A 23,945-nucleotide genomic window follows, 5' to 3' on the forward strand; every position below is an offset into this window, starting at 1 on the left:
GGTTCCTGTCTTCACCACCCTTTTCAGGCGGTGAGTTCCAGATACCCACCACCCTCTGCATGACAAAATGTTTCTTCAATTCCTCTCTCGACCTCCTGCTCCTTACCTTTAACCTGTGCGCCTGGTTATTGACCTGTCTCTATTAAGGAGAAATATTTCTCCCAATCTACCCTAGCTAGACAGCTTTTGAACTCTGTACAGCTTAATCAGGTCTGCCTCACTCTTCTCTGCTCTAAGGAAAACAATCACAGTCTGACTAATCTCTCTTCATAGCTGAAGCACTCATGCCAGGCCCTACTGCCTTCAATGATGACATAAAGATCAAACCCAAAGGCTCTGCGATCTCCTCTCTGGCTTCCCAGAGAATCAGAGGATAAATCCCATCCGGCCCAGGGGATTTATCTATTTTCACACTTTCCAGAATTGCTAACACCTCCTCTTTGTGAACCTCAATCCGATCTAGTCTAATAGCCTGTATCTTCGTATTCTCCTCGACAACATTGTCTTTTTCCTGTGTGAATACTTACAGAAAATATTCATTTAGCGCCTCTCCTATCTCTTCAGACTCCACACACAGCTTCCCACTCCTGTCCTTGACTGGCCTTAATCTTCCTCTTGTCATTCATTTATTCCTGACATACCTATCGAAAGCTTTAGGATTTGCTTGATCCTATCTGCCAAAGACTTCTCACGTCTCCTTCTGGCTCTTCTTAGCTCCCTCTTTAGGTCCTTCCTGGCTAAATTGTAACTCTCAAACTCCCTAACTGAGCCTTCAAATCTCATCTTCACATAAGCCACCTTCCACTCGACAAGGGATTCAACTTTAGTAAGCACGGCTCCCTCGCTTGACCTCATCCTCCCTGCCTGACAGGTACATACTTATCAAGGACACACAGTAGCTGTTCCTTGAATAAGCTCCACATTTCAATTGTGCCCATCCCCTACATTTTCCTTCTCTATCCTAAGTCTTGCCTAATCACATCATAATTGCCTTTCCCTCAGCTATAACTCTTGCCCTGTGGTATATACCTAATCCCTTTCCATCATTAAAGTAAACATAACCAAATTGTGGTCACTATCACCAAAGTGCTCACCTACCTCCAAATCTAACACCTGGCTGGGTTCATTACCCAGTATCAAATCCAATGTGGCCTCACCTCTTGTTGGCCTGTCTACATACTGTGTCAGAAATCCTCCTGCACACACTGGACAAAAACAGACTCATCTAAAGTACTCGAACTATAGCGTTTCCAGTCAATATCTGGAAAGCTAAAGCCCCCCAAAACAACTACCCTGTTACTTTTGCTCATATCCAGAATCATTTTTGCGATCCTTTCCTCTGAATCTCTGAATCTATTCGGAGGCCTATAGAAAATTCCCAACAAGGTGATCTCTCCTTACCTGTTTCTACCTCAGTCGATGAATCCTCATCAAACGTCCTTTCTGTCACTGTAATACTGTCCTTAAATAACAATGCCATACCTCCACCTCTTTTACCACCTTCCCTGACTGTACTGTAACTAAACCCCAGAACTGCAACTGTCATTCTTGTCCCAGTTCCATCCATGTATCTGCTGACCTTCTCCTTCTAGATAGTAGTGGGTTTGGAATAATCTGTCTGATGATCTTTGGTGAACAAGATAAACTGAGGTCCCATCTCCCCTCTCTGGGGAAAAGATCCTGTAGCAGAAATTTGTGGAGGAAATGGGGGAATCCTCTGAGTGTATCAGCTATTGTTTATCTTCCAGTCAACGTTACTGAAGCCGACTGTGTGTCACTCGCTGCTTGTGGAAGCTTCCTGTGTGCAAATTGATCATGCTGTTTCCTCCGTTGTGTCAGTGTAAAAAGTACTTTCAAAGTACATCATTGGCTCTGAAGCACTTTTGAGGTGGTGAATGCTCTCTCTCTTGCCCACCCCCCCACCATGTTTTTTGTGCAAGGTTTGTGAAGGTTTGTAGTTCAGGTTGAGGTTTAGGGTGTAGGTTTGCTCACTGAGCTGTAGGTTTGATATCCAGACATTTCATTACCTGGTTAGGTAACACCATCAGTGGCGACCTCCAAGTGAGGCAATACTGTTGTCTCCTGCTTTCTATTTATATCTTTCTCCTGGATGGGGTTCCAGGGGTTTGTGGTGATGTCATTTCCTGTTCGTTTTCTGAGGGGTTGATAGATGGCATCTAGATCTATGTGCTTGTTTATGGCGTTGTGGTTGGAGTGCCAGGCCTCTAGGAATTCTCTGGCATGTCTTTGCTTAGCCAGTCCCAGGATAGATGTGTTGTCCCAGTCGAATTGGTGTTTTTATTTTCATCCGTGTGTAGGGCTATGAGGGAGAGAGGGTCGTGTCTTTTTGTGGCTAGCTGGTGTTCATGTATCCTGGTGGGTAACTTTCTTCCTGTTTGTCCTACGTAGTGTTTGTGGCAGTCCTTGCATGGAAATTTGTAGATGACGTTAGTTTTGTCCATGGGTTGTACTGGGTCTTTTAAGTTTGTTAGTTTTTGTTTGAGAGTGTTGGTGGGTTTGTGTGCTACTAGGATTCTGAGGGGTCTTAGTAGTCTGGCTGTTATTTCTGAGACTTCTTTGATGTATGGTAAGGTGGTTAGGGTTTCTGACTGTGTTTGGTCTGCTTGTCGTGGTTTGTTCCTGAGGAATCTGCGGACTGTATTTTTTGAGTATCCGCTCTTCTTGAATACGTTGTATAGGTGGTTCTCCTCTGTTTTCTGAAGTTCGTCTGTGCTGCAGTGTGTGATGGCTCGTTGGAATAGTGTTCTGATACAGCTTCGTTTGTGTGTGTTGGGATGGTTGCTGGTGTAGTTAAGTATTTGGTCAGTGTTTGTTGGTTTTCTGTACACACAGGTTTGTAGTTCTCCGTTGTCCTTTCTTTCGACTGTGACGCCCAGGAATGTGAGTTTGTTTTTTTGTCTAGGGTCCAAACTGAGCCAAGTTTTTGTCAATGACTTGACACTTCAGTGGAAGGCGAGATCTGTGTGTGGGCACTGGGTGGTACTCTGCTAATGCCCTCGTGAGGAATGGCCAATAATTGTGAGCTTGCCAGCCATTTCCATGTGCAGTGACTGTAGACCTTTGCAATTAATGGCTGGTCACCTCACTGGTTGCTTGTTACTGTGCGAGATAATGAGAATGCATTTGGGATGTGTATGTGGGAGAGCGAGCAAATGCAGTGAGGGTCAGGACCTGTGGTGGATCAAGTCTGGCTCTCTTGCACGGTGGGAGTAGCGAATCAGCTGCCAGTCACGACAGGGATGACAACCTGCATTTGAGTAGCACCTTGAGCACAGAGGAACCCTTCCACTGAGGTGTTTACATTTCCGATGGGAAAGATGGTGTCAGTGGGGCAGGGGAAGGGATCTGAGGGAGGGTCGCTGGGCCTGAAACGTTAACTCTGATTTCTCTCCACAGATCCTGCCACATCTGAGCTTTTCCAGCAACTTTGGTTTTCGTCAGTGGGGCGGGGGTTTGACTGGGACTCGTTTGGAGGCTATAGCCTTGTGGAGGAGTCTGCAGTGTCAACACAGACCCTGGGGAGTTGCAAACTCAACATGTTCTCTTGGGGAAATACAATACCGATAGACACTGGCACCTATTAATTATGGGATTCTTCACATTCTTTCCAGCACAGTGAAAGAGTTCTCTTGAAGATGAGCAGACGGGGTTAGGTAAACATGTGGTTTTCTGTCTCTCACTCTGGGACAGAGCCGTTAGCAGACAGTTCGCAAGCAGTGCAGTCCTGTCTCTCTCTCTCTCTGTCTCTCTCTCTCTGTCTCTCTGTCTCATTTCCGCACTGGGATTGATTTCCCCTCGTTGAAAGGAAATTCTTCGCTCTCAAATCCTGTGACAGAGGGAAGAGGAGGGCGGGAGAAGCTTTGAGAGGATTTAAAGGGGGGGGGGGGGATCCTCCCTCAAGTGACGGTGAGGAAGAGGCGTGTGTGTGGGAGGCCGGCCTGCTCCAGACTAACTTCCCAGACTGAAAGTGCCTGGAGGTAACAGCAGACAGTCTGGCCAGACTCCTGTGGCAGGCACATTGTAAAGGTCAGTGGTTTTAGACAGTTAGAAGGACTCTCACTCAGGTTTGTGCTTGGCTCAGATTTAATTGAGTGCTGTGAGTATAATGCTCAGATTTCTCCTCTGAAAGTTTTGTGGCAGGCAGAATTCCTTGCTATGGGAGAGGTGTGTGTGTGTATGTGGAAGGGGAGAGAGGGTTCAAATCCTGCTGAAAGGAGGGTGGACAAAGCGCTTCAGGCTGAGTTTCCTTTCAAGCAGTCTTGTCTCCTGGTGATTCAGACCGAGTGCTGTCTCTGCTGACGCACTGTGTCAGGATTTCGCCTGCTTTTGTTTGTTTGTCCGACGGGGGAGTGACGTTAAGAAGCAGGAGCCCTCTCTCCGGCTGGAAGGAGGTGTCAACAGCATTCCTGAGGCTTTTTAAAGCACCAGCCAGCCCCAGCCTCAGACCCTCAAGCAGAGGCTGGAGTGAGAGAAAGGAGGTAGATTGTAACAGGCTCCCAGTAATTTGGTTCGGTGATGGCTAAGGATCGGACCAATAGAGTCAGGACTTGGAGCACACTTAAGAGTCCCATCCTCTCACTGTGTGCAGAGAGGTGGTGGAGATTGGTCTGTCCACACTGCTGAAGAGAGAGTGTGTGTGTAAGTGTAACTCCCCTGGGCACTGGGGTGATTCACTGGGAGGGGCTACGTCTCTCTGGAAAGTGCCGTGCTGTTTGTTAATCTGAGCTCATGGGTCTGACTGAGGTTCCAGACCCAACAGACGGTCAGTTCTAAAGCCCAGGTCCACAGTGTAGTCTAGGTCGACCACCTCCAGCCTCAGCTCAGCACAGGCTCTGGTATTCTGTAACCAGGCACAGCTCGTGCACCCCCTCCCTGGACCCTGACCCGAGCCAGATCCCATCTCCAGCTGGCCTCCCCGTCTCCACCCAGGATCCCAAGCCCCTCTGTTCCTCTTCAATAAGGATCCCACTCTCCACCTGGACCCCCTCCCCCTAGTCCCTCTGCTCTTCTCCACCCGGGCCCCCTTCCCCCTAGTCCCTCTGCTCCTCCCCACCCGGGACCCCCTCCCCCTAGTCCCTCTGCTCTTCCCCACCCCGACCCCCTCCCCCTAGTCCCTTTACTCTTCCCCTCCTGGACCCCCTCCCCCTAGTCCCTCTGCTCCTCCCCACCCAGACCCTCCTCCCCCTAGTCCCTCTGCTCTTCCCCTCCTGGACCCCCTCCCCCTAGTCCCTCTGCTCCTTTCCACCCAGGACCCCGTCCCCCTGGTTCCTCTGCTCCTCCCCACCCGGGACCCCCTCCCCCTAGTCCCTCTGCTCCTCTCCACCCGGGGCACCCTCCCCCTGGTCCCCTGCTCCTCTTCACCAAGGATCCTTCTCTCTACCCAGCACCCCCTCCTTATAGGACCTTTGTCCCCCCCTCTCCACCCAGGAAGCCCTCCCCTCCTCTACCCAGGACCCATCTTCCCCTCTCCAAATAGCCTCCCCCAACCCTCCCCCCGCCAGGATTCCCCTATTCCACCCAAGCCCTCTTCCCTCCACCCAGGGCACCCTATCCACCTCACCACCCATGACACCCCCCCCCTGCCCCACTACCCCTCTCCACCCAGGAGTCCTCCTCACCCCTATTCCCCTCTGCCCCTAACACCTACACTCCACCCTGGCCCCTGCCCCCATCCTCTGTACAAAGGCCCCTTTCCTCCTCTCCACACTGGACTCCCTGCTACCTCCAATACCCAGGCTCTCCTACCAACCCCCCCTTCTCTATCCCCCCCACCCCATCCATTCTATCTAGTCTTGCCCCTCCTCTGCTCCTTCTCCAGCCCAGTAGGTGTGTTCTTCCATGTCGATATTTATACCTCGCGCCATGCCCGAAACAGGACTTCCCATGCTGTGGGTCCTGACCCCAGTGGGCTTTCCTGTGGAGAGCTCCTGTGCAGCAACGGCTGCTATGGTAAACATTAATTTAACTACCTGGTGTTGTAGACATGAATCATGTCTGAAAACTAAATTCTCATGGGAATGAATGTTCCATTTATTTCAACACCCTCTGGGTAAAAATGTCATCCCCACCCCCGAACTTCTCTTTGATTGACCACTACCTAGTTTTCACAGGTAGTATACAGTCATGGAGTCATACAATACAGCACAGAAACAAATCCTTTGGTCTATCCAGTATATGCTGACCATAATCCCAAACTAAAGTATTCCCACCTGCCTGCGCTTGGCCCATATCTCTCCAAGTATTTCTCTCCTATTCATATATTTCTCCAAACGTCATTTAAACATTGTAACTGTACCCACATCCACCACATCCTCTGGAAGCTCATTCCACACGCAAGCCCCATTCTGTTAAAAAAAAATAAAATTGTCTCATCTTTTAAAAATCTTTCTCCTCTCGGTCTTGAAATCCCCCACCCCTAGGGAAAAGGCACCAGCCATTCACCGTATCTATGCGCCTCATGATCTTATAAACTTCTATAAGGTCATCCCTCAGCTTCCTACGCTCCAGTGAAAAAGGTCCCAGACTCTCCGGCCTCTCCTTGATTACTCAAACCCTCCAGACCTGGCAACATCCTGGTAAATCTTTTCTGAACCTTCTTCAGCTTAATAGTATCTTTCCTATAAAAGGGTGTCCAGAAATGGGTACAGTACTCCAGAAGAGGCCTCACCAGTGTCCTGTACAACCTCAATCCATACTCAAAGGTCTGCACAATGAAAGCAAGTGTGCTAAACACCTTCTTAACCATCCTGTCTACATGTGACGCAAACTTCAAAGAATAGTGTAACTGAACATCGGCCTCTCTGTTGTACAGCACTACCCAAGGGCTCACTTCCAATTGTACAAGTCCTGCCCTTATTTGAGTTGACGGGGAAAGTGTGTGGGAAGCACTGGAATAAAACATTACTTTTTTGGGAGGTGGCTGTGTGCAAATTGACGGCCATGTTTGTGTAATTACATCAGTGGTTACTTCTTCCTTCTGTCTTTCACTGTTTTTTCCTGTTCTCTCTCCCATTGTCACGGGCAGTTGAACTCCAGACGCTGTCCAATTTCCTTTTAAAGCCACTTATTGTCACTGCTTCCATCACCCTTGTGGGGGTATGGAGTTCCCAGGTTGTTCGCCCTGGCTGCATGAACAAAGGCTTCACTCACAAACCCTCCTGGATCTCTTGCCAAAGGCCGGAAATGGGAGCTGATGGTTTAGTGGTAATGTCATTGGACCAGTAATCAGATACCCAGGTTCATGTTCTGGGGCTGTGGGGGCTCTGAATCCCACCATGGCAAATGGTGAGATTTGAATTGAGTAAAAATGAGCAATAGCAAGCTAGCCTGATAGTCACCATTGTCAGTGGTTGTTCTGAAAAGTAACCCAGCCAGTTCGTGAACACCCATTAGAGAAAGGGAAATTTGCCATTCTTACCTGTTCTGGCCTACATATGACTCTTGACTGCCCTCTGGGCAATTAAGGATGGGTAATAAATGCTGGTCTGGCCAGAGACTCCCTCAATCTGTGAATGAACAGTTTTTAAAAAAAAAGTCTTCCCTAGTCCTTTTTTCATCAGTTAGTGGGAGCAGTTTTCTTGTGTCTACCTATCCTCTGGGTGGCACGGTGGTACAGTGGTTAGCACTGCTGCCTCTCAGCGCCAGAGACCTGGGTTCAATTCCCGACTCGGGCGACTGACTGTGTGGAGTTTGCACGTTCTGTCTGTGTGGGTTTGCTCCAGTTTCCTCCTGCAGTCCAAAAATGTGCAGGTTAGGTGAATTGGCCATGCTAAATTGCCCATAGTGTTAGGGACAGGGGTGAATGGGTGGGTTGCGCATTGGTGTGGACTTGTTGGGCCGAAGGGCCTGTTTCCACACTGTAAGTAATCCAATCTGTTGTCATATTTTACCACCTGTCAAATCTCTCAATCTTCTTCGTTCTAAGAAAAAAAACCTAACTTCATCAAACTAACTTTGTCAGTAAATTCGCTCATTCCCTGAACGGTTCTGGTAAATCTCCCCTGACGCACTGCCTGAGGTGTGATGACCAGCACTATCTGTGGTATGGCCAAACCAGGCTGGTAATGCAGGAGATGGTAGACAACCTGGTTGAGAAACTCGTTTTTCTTAGGTTAAAATCTTTGAGGTGCTTCCATTTCCTAAGTGTTGACATTTTGAGATTGTCAGCCCAGATCATTCCGAAGCTGTTTAGTCAGAGCAGCCTAGGTACACAATCACAATCGAATGTTATCTTCATATTCTAAACCTCAGTCAGATCACCCCTGAACCTGGTAAGTACACTTCCTTAAGTTATGCTGTCCCACTCTGACTCTATCTAAGACATCTTAGATTAGATTCCCTACAGTATGGAAACAGGCCCTTCGGCCCAACACTTCCACACCGACCCTCTGAAGAGTAACCCACCCAGACCCATTCCCCTACATTTACCCCTGACTAAAGTACCTAACCCTATGAGCAATTTAGCGTGGCCAATTCACCTGGCCTGCACATCTTTGGATTGTAGGAGGAAATAGGAGCACCCGGAAACATGCCGACACTGGGAGACTATGCAAACTCCACACAGACAGTTGCCCGAGACTGGAATCAAACCCGGGTCTCTGGCGCTGTGAGGCAGCAGGGTCAACCACTGTGCCGCCCCAAATGTTAATGTGCTAACCCAACTTGGTGATCTTTCTGAGACTCTGTTGTTCCCCCCAATAAATGTGAGGAGACTAGAACTGGATTCTTGTGTCTTTACAAATGGAGACCTTGGCCATGTTGTTGGAAGAAGAAAGGACTTGCTTTCCAAAATACTTCACAGCCAGTGAGGCACTTCAGAAATGTGGTCAGTGTAACGTGGGAGACATGGCAACCAGTTTGTGCACAGTCTCACAAGCAGCAATACGTTAAGTGATCAATGGCCCAGAGGTCTGCGAGTTAACTGTTGGGTTGCTGCACATTTTGATGTGTAGACACTTATACTATTGTTTGCAGGGGTCTCCCAGAGGTTCACTAGGAGTTTGCCATGTGGGCTTGCCTTTCCCAAAAGTAACTAACAAAGTGGTCAGCACCTCAACCAAGCAAACTAACAGCTGGGCTAAAACCTGTTTCTGTTTCCCACCTTTCAACAGTATTTATTGAATCTTTAACTTCATACTGACTCAATCGAAGGTCATTTTTATTGTTCTAGTGTGGACTCGAACTAAGATAAGGGCCACTTTCAGTTTAACTCTGGGTTTGAGTTAGAATGGTGTATCAAGATCCTTTCTCACCTTCCCCTCCCACTCCAAGGACTGCAAAACCAATTTACACAGTCAGAATGATTGACTGCATAAAGCAACCCATTTGACCCATTGAGTTTATGCTTGCTCTCCATGGAACAATTCAGTCAGTCACACTGACCTGCAAAGTTAGCTTTTCAAGCGCCCTTCTAATTTTGTTTTCAAATCATTCATCATTACTGCTTATGTGCTCACTCCTCTTAGCTCTAGATTCCCCAGCCGAGGGAACAGCCTCTTGGCATCCCCCCGAATACAGTTGCTGACACTCTTGAGTTGTTCAGTACGACCATACCTTATTCTTCGAAACTCGAGAGTATAAGTCAATTCTCCTCCCATTTCTCCTCGTAAAACAGCCATGCTATTCCACGAATCAGTCCGGTGGATTTTCATTCCATCCCTTCAAGGGTATGTATATCATTCCTGAGACATGGGGACAACATCTGCATTCAGTATTCCAAGTGTGGTCCCACCCCAACCCTGTACATTTGTGATAAGGCTCCTTTATTGCTCCACTCCAATCCCATTACAATACAAATCAACGTGGCATTTTCCAGCTGCATTGCTTGCTGTAACTGCTTGTTAGTTTTGTGATTTGTGTGCAAGCATTTTCGTGCCCTTCTTGCAGTTTGCATTCCCCCCCCCCTCCTTTGTATCATCAGCAAAATTGGGTGTAATGCACAAAGTACCTTCACCAGAGTCCAAAATATAGATTGCAAATAGCTCAAGCCCCAGCACCAATGCCCATTACACTTCATTACTTAAAGGCTGTCTCTCTTAAAGACTGAGTGGTTAGCATTGCTGCCTCACTGCGCCAGGGACCCAGGTTCGACTCTCACCTCGGACGACTGACTGTGTGGAGTTTGCACATTCTCCTCGTGTCTGTGTGGGTTTCCTCCCACAGTCCAAAGATGTGCAGGTCAGGTGAATTGCCCATAGTGTTAGGTGTATTCGTCAAGGGTTAAGTATAGGGTAGGGGAATGGGTTTGTGTGGACTTGTTGGGCCAAAGGGCCTGTTTCCACACTGTGGGGAATCTAATCTCTACATTCAGACTTGGGCTGACAGGTGGCAAGTAACATTTGCACTAATGTCAGGCATTGATCATCTACAACAAGAGAAAATCGATCTGCCCCCCCATCACATTCAACGTCAAGAGGGCGGTGGCCAGTTGGAAGGTTGGAACTGGGATAAGGAGAGGGGGGAGGGGAAGTGAGGAAACAGGTGAAATCCACATTGATGCCATTTGGTCGGAGGGTCCCAAGGCCTGGCCCTAGTTGGCCTTCAGATAGTGGTCATGAGGTGGCTTCCTGAACCACTGCAATCCATGCCCTAATAGGTTGATCCACAATGTCTAGAGGGAGGGCATTCTAGGATTTTGACAGAGCGATGCTTGAAAGAATGGCGACATGTTTCCAATTCAGGATGGTGAGTGGCTTTGAGGGAATTTGCAGGTGATGCTGTTCCCATGTATCTGCTGCCACTGTCCTTCTAGATGGAAGCGGTTGTGTTTGGAAGGTGCTGCCTAAGGATTTTTCGCAAATTGGTGCAGTGCATTTTGTAGATAGTACACCCTGCTGCTATTTAGTGCTATTGGTGGAGGCTGAGGATACTTGAGGATGTGGTGACGACCTCGTGGGTTGCTTTGTCCTGCACGATGTTGAGTGTTGTTGAAACTGCACTCATGTAGCTAAGTGGAGAGTATTCCATCACACTCCTTCCTTGTGCCTTGTAGCTGATGGGCAGCTATGGGGAGACAGAATTACGTTCTGCAGTATCCCTGGCCTATGACCCGCTCCTGTAGCCACTGTGTTTATATTGGCAAGTTTAGTTGAGTTTCTGGTCAATGGTAGTTCCCAGAATGTTAATAGTGGGGAGTAATTGAGTACCAGCTTTAACTTTGTGATGAAGATGTTAGAGCTGAGCAGCATTTTATTTCTCTGAAAGGGGCACAAGTCTTTGGAACTCTGTTTCTCAAAAGGCAGTTGGAGCAGAGTCTCGGTGTATAAAGCAGAAGTATTAAGATTCTTGAACACATCAGAAAGGTTATCAAGGGTGATTTGGGCTTTGCTCCCAACAGGTTATCTTTACTTGATACATGATACAGGAAAAACACAGCAGGTCAGGCAGCATCCAAGGAGCAGGAGATTCAACGTTTCGGGCATAAGCCCTTCATCAGGAATGACTCATTCAGGGCTTATGCCTGAAATGTTGATTCTCCTGCTCCTTGGATGCTGTGCTTTTCCACACCACATTCTCAACTCTGATCTCCAGCATCTCACTTTCTCCTAATTGATGCATGATACTTATGTTATCCCCCACAACATAAGGAACAGAGTGTGGATAATATGGTATTGAAAGATCCAACAGAAGTTTATTGCACCTCACTAATATCACATTCACAGGCACATCAGAGCCTGGGCTAACGTTAAGCTGTTAAGTTACACAGAGTGGCATGTCATGCTTCAAGTGATCCTGAGGTCAGATGGAAACAGAGACCTTCTGACCCTAAAGTCACATGATATGATGCAGCGATGATGTCATGAGGGTGTCTCTTAAAGGTATACTGATTATGAGGCATAATACAAGAGGGGAGTAGGTAAGAATGTAGAGTAATCAGAACAGCCCTGACCAGTGGAGCAGCGTCAAGGAGCAGAGAGTCCGTTCCTGTTCCTAATTTGCATGATTAATGGATAATCCTTGTGTAGATGCAGCAATTTCTTGAACCGGCAGGCAGTGTTCCCTCCAATTTTCTCAGTGGCTGTGCAGGCATCCAGGGCCCTTGAGTGCAGACACTTTGTTGAGCAGAACACTGGAGAGCTGTCCGTGCACGCGGCTCATAAGGAACGTTGCAGACTGCGGGTTTGGGGGTGGGTGGCCACTTCCACCGAGAAAATGGCAGAGAAACACTAATTGCCCAGCAACTTGGGGCAATTTATCACAGTGCCCATCACAACCTCCTGCCTGGGTTGTATGTGGATATTAGCAATAGCCATTGGGCTCACAGTCCTTCTGGTAGCAAACTCTGCACTGGTGTTTCTGAGGTATAATCAGCATTATGAGTGGAGAGTTACAGGAGGGAATCATTCCAGGGCTGCATTTGGAATGTTTTCCTTTATTTCTGACCAAATATGGCGATGAATAGGATTCCACGATTCCTAACTATTGCTTGGGAAAGTGTGTGGGTAAGGGAATGTCCTAGGAATCTGGCTGCCTCGGTGCAGTGGCTTTGTAAAGATTGTGGGAGATGGTATTGCAAAACCCCAAAGAAAAAAAAGCCCCAGCGTTTAAAAAGGAATGTTGACGAACAAAAGCCGCGAGTGAACATCTGGCACGTTGAGAGAAGGCGGAATGCTTTCCAGATGTCTCGAGCTTCAACAAGCTCACAAATAACAAGCTCACAGATTCTGCAACTGAGCTTCGACAAAGCAGGAATTGCCTCTTTCCCTCCACCTCCCAGTATTTTAGGAGATCTGTCTGACAGGACCCTGCGCTGCCTGGGACTTAATTGGATAAAGAAGGTAAACATGATCGTGTACCATGAGACTGTGTGTTTGGCAGGAGGATGTTGGGCGGGGGAAGGGTACAAAGGCAGCATCCCCCAAGCTGTAGGCCGTCACACTTGGCAGTCTGCTGCTCTTTGCCGGCTGGACCCAGTCGGAATTCCGGGTCTGACTCTGTTCCCAGAAACGTTAACACTGAAGGCTAACCTCCCTGTCCACTGCCATGAGCACCTTTACCTATGGCCTGTCTTTACTAGGGAGCTGATACTTTGGCAGGAATTGGGTAGTTTGCGGGTGAGAAAACGAGAGACCTTAGTAGATTAGATTTAGATTAGATTACTTACAGTGTGGAAACAGGCCCTTCGGCCCAACAAGTCCACACCGCCCCGCCGAAGCGCAAACCACCCATACCCCTACATCTACCCCTTACCTAACACTACGGGCAATTTAGCATGGCCAATTCACCTGACCTGCACATCTTTGGACTGTGGGAGGAAACCAGAGCACCCGGAGGAAACCCACGCAGACACGGGGAGAATGTACAAACTCCACACAGACAGTCGCCTGAGGCAGGAACTGAACCCGGGTCTCTGGCGCTGTGAGGCAGCAGTGCTAACCACTGTGCCACCATGCCACCCGTTCAACCCCTCAAGCCTGTTATTTGGAGACAAGAGGAGGCCATTCATTTCTTGGAGCCTGTTACATAGGGACAGGAGGAAGCCATTCATCCTTTTGGGTCAGTTACACGGGAACCTGATGTACGTTCTGTTACTTGGCCCTGGGGCTGGGTGTTAGACTTATAGTCGAGACGGAGGGGATTCCTGGCAACAGGAACATACTCCCAGTTTAGCTCTCATCAAAGTCTAGCTGCTCCTTAGAAAATGTTGCACAAGAGGAGGCCATTCAACCCCTCAAGCCTGTTACTTGGAGACAAGAGGAGGCCATTCATTTCTTGGAGCTTGTTACATAGGGACAGGAGGAAGCCATTCATCCTTTTGGGTCAGTTACATGGGAGCAGCCCCTTTAGACCTGTTAGATAGGAAAAAGGAGGAGTATATTCAGCTCCCAGCGCCCATAACGTCGGATGGGAATAGGACACTCAGGTTATTTAGGAACAGGAGGAAGCCATTCAAGGCCTTGAACCTGTTAAATCGGGAGAGCAGGAGGCCATTCCCTGCTTTGAGCCCATTAGGTAGGCTGTAGAGGAGGTGAAAGTGAGGACTACAGATGCTGAAGATTAGAGTTGAGAGTGTGGTGCTGGAAAAGCACAGCTGGTCAGGCAGCATCCGAGGAGCAGGAAAATCGATCTTTCGGGCAAAAGCCCTTCATAAGGAATGAATCATTCATTCCTGATGAAGGGCTTTTGCCCAAAACGTCGATTCTCCTGCTACTCAGCTGCTGCCTGACCTGCTGTGCTTTTCCAGCACCACACTTTAGGCTTTAGAGGAGGATATTCAATCCCTCAAGTGTTACAAAGGAAAAGGCCATTCAGCCCACTGAGTCTGTTCGACCTTTCTATAGATCATATCTCAACTTCAAAATGAGAAAATCATCAGAGACGTGGATTGAATGGATAGTTGGAATCTTTTTTTCCCCAAGGGTAGAAATGTCAATTATTCAGGGACATAGGTTTAAGGTAAAAGGGGAAAGTTTAAAGGAGATGAAAGAGAAGTTTTTTAAATAGACTAAGTGCCTGGAATACGCTACCAGAGGAAGTGGTAGAAGCAGATACAATAGCAACATTTAAAAGCTATCTTGACAGATACATGAATAAGTTGAGAATAGAGGAATTTGGACCAGGTAGAGGTAAAACGTTTTTACTTCAGAAAGGTGTTGTGATGATGTAGGCTTGGTGGGCCATAGGGGCTGTTCCTGTGTTGTACTGTTCTTTAGTTTTTGTTCATTTACCCTCCATTTTGTTTTGAGTCCATACCTCCCAAAAATCTCCGTCTTGAAAGTATTAGTATCTGTAACTCGGGGCAGAGCATGCCTGCTCTCCGCTATCCAGGAGTGGAGCTGTGCTTCCTGACATCAACTCAAACGGCCTGGCTCAAATGTAAAGCTTCTGCGCTCGTGTTCTGAAACAGTCCCATCTCCATCTAGCCCAACCACTCCTACAGCCACCTTCGAACCTCTCAAACGGTTTGCCCCTGAACTGTGTGAACACGGCCAGTTCCAAGAACGTAACCCTGTTGGCCGTGATATCATTTTGATTATTCCTGCTGCATTGTACCGTATTTTGTATGGCCAACCCCCAAGATACTGCATGGCACCCAATGCAGGGTCCCCAATGTGATCCAATTAGAGATTTGGCAAGAAGTAACAGAACATCTGGTCCATTGCTTTGTCGTGCCCCCCTGACATAAAAGTCAGAGTTCCATGAGTCTTGGCAACGATTTGATAGCCTCCAATGATTTCTGGCTGTGGACCCCTCAATTTTGAACACCACTTGAAGGAAGCACTGAGTATGTCAAGGGGGCTGGATGGACTCTGGATAGGGGTGTCCACCACCTAGAGTGGCTTGGCCACAGCCCTATTGATTGAGCTTTTTAATCATTCATTCATGTGATGTGGGTGTCGTTGGCTGACCAGCATTTACTGCCCATCCCCAGTTGTCTTTGTGACGGTGGCGGTGAATTGCCTTCTTGATTTGGGGGTGAGGGAACAGAGGTGCGTGGGATGGTGATGGAGGTGGAGATGAATTTACCAGAATGAGTTCTACAAATGAGTGATTTTTAATGATAAGGTTCAATTTAGAGAAGATCGGGTTGTTCCCCTGAGAGCAGGGGATATGAGGAGAGATTTGATTGAGATCGAGGGGATCGTGACCTGTACTGATAAAATAGATAAAGAAAGGCTGTTCTCGGGGGAGGGGGGGACAGATTTAGGGTTTTGCCTGGGAGGTACTGTAATGATCCCAGCTGATGGTCTGACTGGATAAGTCAGATCCCAGACAGGAACCTGACTTGATAGATCATATTTTGATTTGATTTTTTGTTTTATCAAAGAGGTCTCTCACTGAACCATAAGTTCACAAGTGTTGCAGATAACAACGACATGGACATTTTATTACAAAAGGAAGTTTGAAAAAAATAGAACAATCCAAACTCTGCACTTACCATACGACTTCAAATAATTTGTTTTCAAACTGTCGTGGCTACTCGCTGGCTTCATGCTGTGCACTCTGATTCGTGCAGGCTCAGAGCAAATTGTTGCTCGTCACATGCTTATCCAGGATGAGTCACCAAACTGGAAATGTAAGTGCCGAAGAAGATGGAGCTCCCAAACAGAATGATTGATAACCCATTTTCTGGCTTCATTTACTCCAGGTTGCATTCTGTGCTTGGGTCAGTCAAACTACTTCCGGTTCAACCATCCCATCGAAGCCAGACGGATCAAAAACATGAAGCCCGACAACGAGATCTTAATCTCCTCACCCAGCTTCACGCCAGGTAAGAGGCAGCTCAAGGATGCTCGGCTCTGGTCATGGTTATCTCTGCCAAATCCCATAGGGGGCAGTGGTGGGCTGCATTGTCCATCAGAGCGCATAGCCTCCAATGTTTTCTTGTTTGAAGATGCACTGTTCCAGTTCTCTGTCTGATTTTCAAATGATTTTAATCTGCCTCTTTGCAGTAGATTCCAGAGTCCAGTTCCCAATTCCACCAATACAACCCACATCTGCAGCATTCTTCACCAGCTCAGTGTTTTTTTAAACAGGGTTTCGCTCACTGAGATACTTGTGTTTTCCTGTTTATCTTTGAGAAACTGAGAGCCATTCCTGCTGTCATTAGCTCGTCCTAAATATCAACATTCCCCCCTCAAAGCTCCTGGATAGTTTCCTAAACCTTTTTTCTGTCGGCTTTTTGACCTCAGCTTCAATGCAGTGGCAAGGGGCGCAGCACGGTGGCTCAATGGTTAGCACTGCTGCCTCACAGCACCAGGGTCTTGGGTTTGATTCCAGCCCCAGCCTTGGGTGACTGTCTGTGTGAAGCTTGCATCTGTGTCTGTGTGGATTTGTTCTGTCCAAAGATGTGCAGGTCAGGTGGATTGTCTATAGTGTTAGGTACATTAGTCAGGTGGGTTACTCTTTGGAGGGTTGGTTTGGGCTGAAGGGCCTGTTTCTGCATTGTTGGGAATCTAATCTTAATCTCAATTTAAAGCCATTTCAGAGAGCCAAGCTCTGATGGTTGAGTGATGGTTTATGCAATCAGGTTCACCTCCCTGTTTTAGATTAGATTACTTACAGTGTGGAAACAGGCCCTTTGGGCCAACAAGTCCACACTGACCCGCCCAGACACGTACTCCTACATTTACCCCTTCACCCAACACTACGGACAATTTAGCATGATCAATTCCCCTAACCTGCACATTTTTGGATTGTGGGAGGAAACAGGAGCACCTGGAGGAAACCCACGCAGACACGGGGGAGAACGTGCAAACTCCACACAGAGAGTCGCCTGAGGTGGGAATTGAACCCGGGTCTCTGGCGCTGTGAGGCAGCAGTGCTAACCACTGTGCCACCGTGCCACTTTGGCTCTGCTTTCAATACAAAAAACATGGAGGTTAAGTAAGGAAAATTGCTTTCCTGTGATTGGATAGTTCGTAACTAGAGGAGACAGACTTAAGAGAATTGGCACAACAGTTAGAGAGGAGATGCGATTTTTTTTTGAACACCAAGATCAGCGTGTTTGACTTGCAGACACAGCAATACATTTCAGTGGGTTTTGATGTATACTTGAAAGAGCAGTTTGTCAGGGATGCAGGGGGACAACAAGCCTGCTCACTCCTCAGTGTCACAGGTCCTTGACTGACCCCAACCCTCTCCAGTCATCCTCTGCTCTTGTAAATCGTTGCCATTCCAACCTTGCTCACAAACTCTGGGGTCACGTGACAATTCTTGAACCTTCAAATGGGGTCAGAGTGGGAAAATTGTCATACGGTGCACGGTCAGTTTTATTTTAAAATGGAAGGGACCCATTATCCCTTAATTGTCTGCATTGAGCTGATGAGGTACATTTTCATTCTTAATGTTGTGTGTAGCTTTTACAATGTGCAATTTTAAATGTTGAGGCTTTGCATCTGCCTCCCCACTCCTAAGTCATTGTTCTGAAAACAAACTTGACCCCATGCCAACCCTCCCACAGCTCCTCCCTGGGGGTGGTGGAGTCCATTGCACCCAAACACCCCCTCCCTCTACCAACCCATGCACTAATACTGCTTCTCTCACAGCCCCAACTCCTACCACCCCATCACCTCCATTACACTCTGCTCCCACCCTATCCTTTCCCTCACCTATCCAACCCACACCCACCCTTCCCCCGTCCTCCAGCCCCTCCCGCCTCCTCCATGCCCACCCCTGAGTCCTCCAACCCCCTCCTGCGTCCTTCACCCCTTCCCTTGTCCTCCACACCCCTCCATGTCCTCCAACTCCCATTCCCTGTCCTGCACTACCCCCCATCCCCTTTCATCCACTCCCCCCTCCACCTTCATCCAGCCCCATCCCCCATCCCCTGTCCTTTGCTTACACTCACCATCCCATATGGACTCACTGTCACCCACCTCCCCTTGCTCTCACCCCCCTCCCACTTCCCCTCGCACTCACCTTTCTCCCGTCCTCTTGCACACACCCCATCCCGCCTCTTCTCGCTCTCACCCCCCTCCCGCGCCCCCCCCCCGCATCCCCTACCCCCAGCCCTCATCCCCTTCCTCCACCCCCCCCATCTCGTGTCCATCACCAACCCATCCCATGTCTCCTGCCCTCCACCACCCCTATCCATCCATCGCTGACCACACCCTACCTCCTCCCTGTCTAGTACCGCCACCCCCCCTCCAAACAATATTTGGACATCTGAGAAAGACACAGCCCCAAAATCTGCTCCTAATACAATTATTATTCTATTTCGATGACAGATTTTCCCAGTGCCAGGGAACGCCAGGCATTGGCACAGAGCCCACCCTCCAGACTATTGGGATTTGAACGCAGTTGCCGTGGTAACTGGGAGGACAACGCCCCTCATGAGTCGCTCAGCCTGACGACGATGACCCGCATCGTGCCATGCTCGGAGGGCCAGACCAGGAGCTCCACTGAGGAGCTAAACGCCGACGGGAGGCGATTCACAGCCAGAACCAGCGGCAGTCGCCTTGCCATGCCTCCACCGTACCCGCCGTATTCCCCCGTTTCGACGGACTGGCCATCCGGCGGTGCCTTCCAGCGGTTTTTCCCTTCCAGGTCGCCGATGAACTCAGCCGGTTCTCCACCTCCCCTGCACAGCCCCCCGTCACCGACGGTTTGCTCCTTTTACTCTGAGGCCTACCGGGGGGGAGTGGGGTCAAGGCGGAGGAGGCAGCCGGAGTTGTGGAACGGATCGCGGTCTCCCGGCTTCGGTTGCGGGGAAAGCCTCTCCCGGCGGGCCGCGTGGGACGACTTGACGTTATCGGCGGGAAGCGCCCGGTTTGGCGGTGGGCTCCTGCGTGCCGCCGCGGCTGACCGCGGGAAGGAGTCGGCCAGCGTGCCGTCAAGCCCCCGGCTGGCCCGGAGGCTCTACCTGTCCTGTAGCCCCGTCGATTCCTACGTCCCCGGCCGCGAGAGGGTTGCCGTCGGCGACGGGGCTCTTGGGTGCAGCTCTCGGGTGAGGGAGAGCTCTGGGACCTCTCTCCGGCTCACCGGGGTGCACAGCCGCTCCCTGCCCAAGCTGCACCGGGCCGGGGACTGCCAACTGACCCCCTTCACGTCCATCCAGCAGGCCCGGACCGCCATGGACGAATCCAGGGAATTGGCTCCAAGGTATTTCCCTTTACCCATGAAGGAATCTTTTTACTCCCAGTCCGGCCAAACCAGTATCGCTGCCGAAGGACTGGAAGAGCACCGTGCTTCAGGGAGCCCAAGGGTGGCTCAGAAGATTGCCCTGGCTTCGCCCCATTCCCCTCCGGGCCAGGCGCCGGACAGTCCCTTCGACACCCCTGGAAGGAAGGAGCTCCAGAACGGAGGGAGTGCCTTCCCTCTCGAGAGCCTCGACCAATCCCTCAGGGCCTGGGGCGGTCCGCCGGTGGGCGATGCAGGGAAACCACCGGTCTCAGTGCCCGGCCTGCGATCGGCGTCGCCTCCGGCCTTCCGCCGGCGCACCAACAGCATCAGCTCAATCGGGGGCAACGAGGAGGAGCTCCTGGGTTACCACCAGCAGCAGAAGGAGGAGAGGCTCCGGGAACAGGAAATGGAACGTCTGGTGAGTGCATGGACCCAGAGGAGATTAACCTGGGCATCACAAATGAGAAGTTGCTGTCGAGACTCAGCAGGTCTGGCAGCATCTGTGGAAAGAATGCAGGGCCATTGGACCCGAAACCTGAACTTTTGTTTCTGCCTCCACAGGTGCGTCCGAGATCTGCTGAGTTTCTCCAGCGATTTTTTGTTTTTGTTTTGGATCTCCATCATTCTCATTTTGTTTTTAGATTGACTTGGGCTTTGGCTTCAGTATCTCTGCTGATAGTCCATTGAGAGTTTGGGAATCACTGATGTCTCCAGCTGTTCCCACTTTCCAGAGAGCGGTGAAAAGTGCCGGAACTTTGGGGTCCTGAGCTCTGAGGCAGCAATGACTGTGGAGCCTCAGAGTTTGGATAGACAAAGTCCCTTCATATGCTTCTCTCGCTGGAGTTTTATTCCAATTTACACTTCGTAAAATTCCAAAATACACTGATTACTTGTTCACTCTCCATCCAGGAATGTTTTCCTCCGATTATCCCTTAATTCACATAACCATTGGCTCTTCCCTAATTCCATTTAGTTTCATGTATCCCTTCCACATCGTATTAGATGATGCAATTCATTTTCATGTCTACAAGTAAATTAGTTTGGAAAACAAGAATTAAAAAATGACAAAATGCTTATATATCTTGTTATATTTATGTCCATCAGAGTTCCAAGCATCCCTTTTCCAGTATTTCTTCTCGATTTTTTTCCTTTCCTCATCCTCAGCTGTTGGATGGCTGATAGTGGCTGTCCACTCGTTTCAACGTAGAGACTACGTCATTCTCCAGAATCGATTTTAAAATTGCAATATCGATCCTCAGTCTCTCTTCAGTCAAGTGAATGCTATTGTAAAGTGGCTTATTTTGATAAAGCACTCTGTGGGTGTTGCTACTGAATCCTGCTTTAAACTTTCTCCCGATACTTTCACTGAGAAAAGTACCATTTCTACTGCCTCACCAAGAGTGAGAATTTCTGCTGCTAAGCTATTTTTTACTGTCATTCTGATCATTTTAGCTAAAGGGCATCATTTACATTATATTCTCCTCAAGTTCTAAAGTCTATGACCTCACTCAGTGCATGTTGATAAATAAACAGCTTATATTAATCTTGTGAACAACAATAAGAAATCCACCACTTTTCACTGTAACTGATTCTCTCACCATTGTAATTTTATTTTCTCTCTGTCTTTCCTAGCCTGTCTCAGCCTCTCTATCTGAAGCACAGTGTGGTGGGGTTTCTGGGGCTTGAAAGGATTTGGAAAGCAATTTTGAACAGGTCTGCTCAGAGACAGTGAAGCGAGTGTGTCTTGATTGGTGCCGGGAAAATAATTATTGTTTAATTGTGTGCGAATGAACCAAATAAAGAGTAATAAAGTACAGGGTGATGGAAACAGCTCCTCTCCCTCTGTCTGCTTGTCTCTGTCTGTCTGCCTGTTTCTTTCTGTCTGCTCTTTCAGAATAATCTCTACTGTATCAAACGGTTTTTCAAAAAGGCCCTGACAAATCGTCTTTTCTTGGAAGAACGAGTCCCTACTTCCAAAAAGAATTGACATTCAAATTTCTTTGGAAATCACTTGCGAAAGAGCACTGTTAATACTTTGAAAGGATCCTCATCAGTCAATGAATTTGAAGAGTCATAAGGAGGTGTAATTTGAGAGTACTCCCTTGGCCTTCCGTTCTGAAGGAAGGAGAAACTTGTCACGGAGAGAATGCAGTAGAGGTTCACTCGACTCATTCTAGGGATGACAGGTCTGTCCCATGAGGAGAGATTTGTTCAACAGAGCCTGTGTTCACTAGAGTTTAGGTGGATAAGAGGGGATTTGATTGAAGTGATGCAGGGAGAATATTTCCCCTGGTTGGGGAGACTCAGGATATGGAGTAGACCGTTTCAGACTGAAATGAGGAACCATTCCTGAACTCAGTGGATAGTGAACTTGTGGAATTCCCCACCACACAAGGCTGTGGAGGCTAAGTACTGAACATATTCAAGAAAGAGATAGATGTTCAGATTTTAAAGGCATCAAGGAGTAGAGGGGAAAAAAGATTTGTTTATAATTGAGAAACATCTTGCATTTTTATTAGTTCGATTGACTGAGTCATAAATTAGTAGAAGTTTAATATTCCTCACTCTTTGAATTTTGATTTGGAAGGGTTCAGATCTTTGTGCTGCTGAGCTGGACCTGTTGCAGGTTCAGGTACAGTTGCCAGGCTAATGTCCAGGGAGTATTGGTTCAAATCCCAGCACAACAGCTAGTGGAATTTAAATTTTGTTCTTAAATCTAGAATGTAAAAATTATTCTCAGTGATAATAACCACGGCAACTATCGTCAATTATGGTCAAAGCTGATTTGGTTTAGCAGTGTCCTCTAGGGAAGGGGATCTTCTGTCCTCATCTATTCTAGCCTCGATGTGACTCCAGACTGAGCAATGGGATTGTCACTAAGCTGCCCTGATCTTCTCAGCAAGCTACTCAGCCCAGGGATAATTCGGGTAACAGTTTTACCTGCCTCCTGTCAAAGAATAAATACAGAACAAAGGGGAAGTAATTTTAGTAGGGCAGAGGGGATGTGAAGAAAAGATTTTTTTTATCCAGAGGGATGCGGGAATCTGAGACTTTACCTATAACAGTGAGTTCTGCGATGACCAATGTTTTAAGCTTTTTCCCTTCATTCTCTTCTCTCTTTCTCATCTTATCCATGAGACCCAACTTTTGCATCCTTCCCACTAAACTGCTGACCAGCCAATTTGCCCTCCTGATCCTTAGCGCCAGCCGATTATTGTGAATGGATCTTTCTCTTCAGGTGTTGTCCTGCTCTGCTTTTAAATCTGTTGGTCATTACCCGACGACTCAAAAGCATCAGAGTCAACTGATGTGAAGCTGGAAAAGCGCAGCAGGTCAGGCAGCATGGGAGGATCAGGAATGGCAATGTTTCAGGCCAAAACCCTTCGTCAGGGAGGGTGCTGCCTGACTTGCTATGTTTTTCCAGCTTCACACTATCGACTCTGGCTTCCAGCATCTGCAGTCCTTACGGTCTCCTCAAAACAACATCAGTTCAGTGCAAACTTTGTTGAATGTAATGTTGTCTTCCAAATCATTCATATCTTTCCCAGCACTCAGTTTTTCGAATCCCTGCCATTTGGTTTCTCCCCTGTCACAGTACCAAAACAACTCTTATGAAAATTACAATACGACAGTGGTAAACGTCTCCCCCTCACACTTTTTGACCATATGCAGCTTTTGGCACAGTGACCACGTCATCCTCCCCCAACCCCTCTCCACTGGCTAAGTCTACTCTCCTTCTGTTTTTCTCCATCTAATCATAGCTATAGACTCAGTGGGATTAGCACCTCCGCCTGTTCCTGTGCTACTATTCCCCCACGGGTCTATCCTTGTTCACCCCCACACTACCCTTCTGGAGTTCATTCACAAGCACAGTGATATTTAGCGATTTTTGGGAAGATTTTGTAGCTCAGATTGTTAAATCTGTAAGTTAGCTGGCTGATCTGGAAGGTTTGTTTTCAGATGTTTTGTCACCATGACTAGGTAACACCATCAGTGAGAGTCTCCGGTGAAGCGCTGGTGGGATGTCCCACCTCTCTATTTATAGGTTTCTTAAGGTGGGTGATGTCACTTCCAGTTCTTTTTTTTTTCAAGGGAGTTTTCATATATACAGACAAAGAAGGACATCACTTTGACTGGGACAACACACACATCCTGGTACAGGCGGAACAAAGACACGCACAAGAATTCTTAGAGGCCTGGCATTCTAACCAGAACTCCCATCAATAAACACACCCTACCTATCTTCCAGCTCAGCGAGCTAACTTACTTACAGTGATAGTTTTCACATATATACCGATAGTTCCGAGCTGTATCTCATCATCAATATCTCTCTCCACTCTCCCATGGTCTCCAAATCATCA

At 48.2% G+C, this 23,945-nt stretch overlaps 1 protein-coding gene across 12 annotated transcripts in view; it reads left to right on the top strand.

Annotated features, from left to right (window-relative positions):
- The window catches only part of phldb2b (pleckstrin homology-like domain, family B, member 2b), a 265,080-nt gene that overhangs the window by 60,115 nt on the left and 181,020 nt on the right, over nt 1–23,945 (top strand). For 10 of the 12 annotated variants that reach the window (XM_072584659.1, XM_072584660.1, XM_072584664.1 and 7 more), the window contains 2 exons: nt 16,109–16,231; nt 18,690–20,002. In XM_072584659.1, coding sequence (XP_072440760.1) covers nt 16,109–16,231; nt 18,690–20,002 — 1,436 coding nt within the window. Of the gene's footprint in view, nt 1–3,921; nt 4,048–12,667; nt 12,798–16,108; nt 16,232–18,689; nt 20,003–23,945 lie in introns of those variants that run through there. The other 2 variants (XM_072584670.1, XM_072584671.1) reach the window with 2 other exon arrangements.

The sequence above is a fragment of the Chiloscyllium punctatum genome, chromosome 15 (genome assembly GCF_047496795.1).
Source record: "Chiloscyllium punctatum isolate Juve2018m chromosome 15, sChiPun1.3, whole genome shotgun sequence".
NCBI classification, from domain to species: domain Eukaryota; kingdom Metazoa; phylum Chordata; class Chondrichthyes; order Orectolobiformes; family Hemiscylliidae; genus Chiloscyllium; species Chiloscyllium punctatum.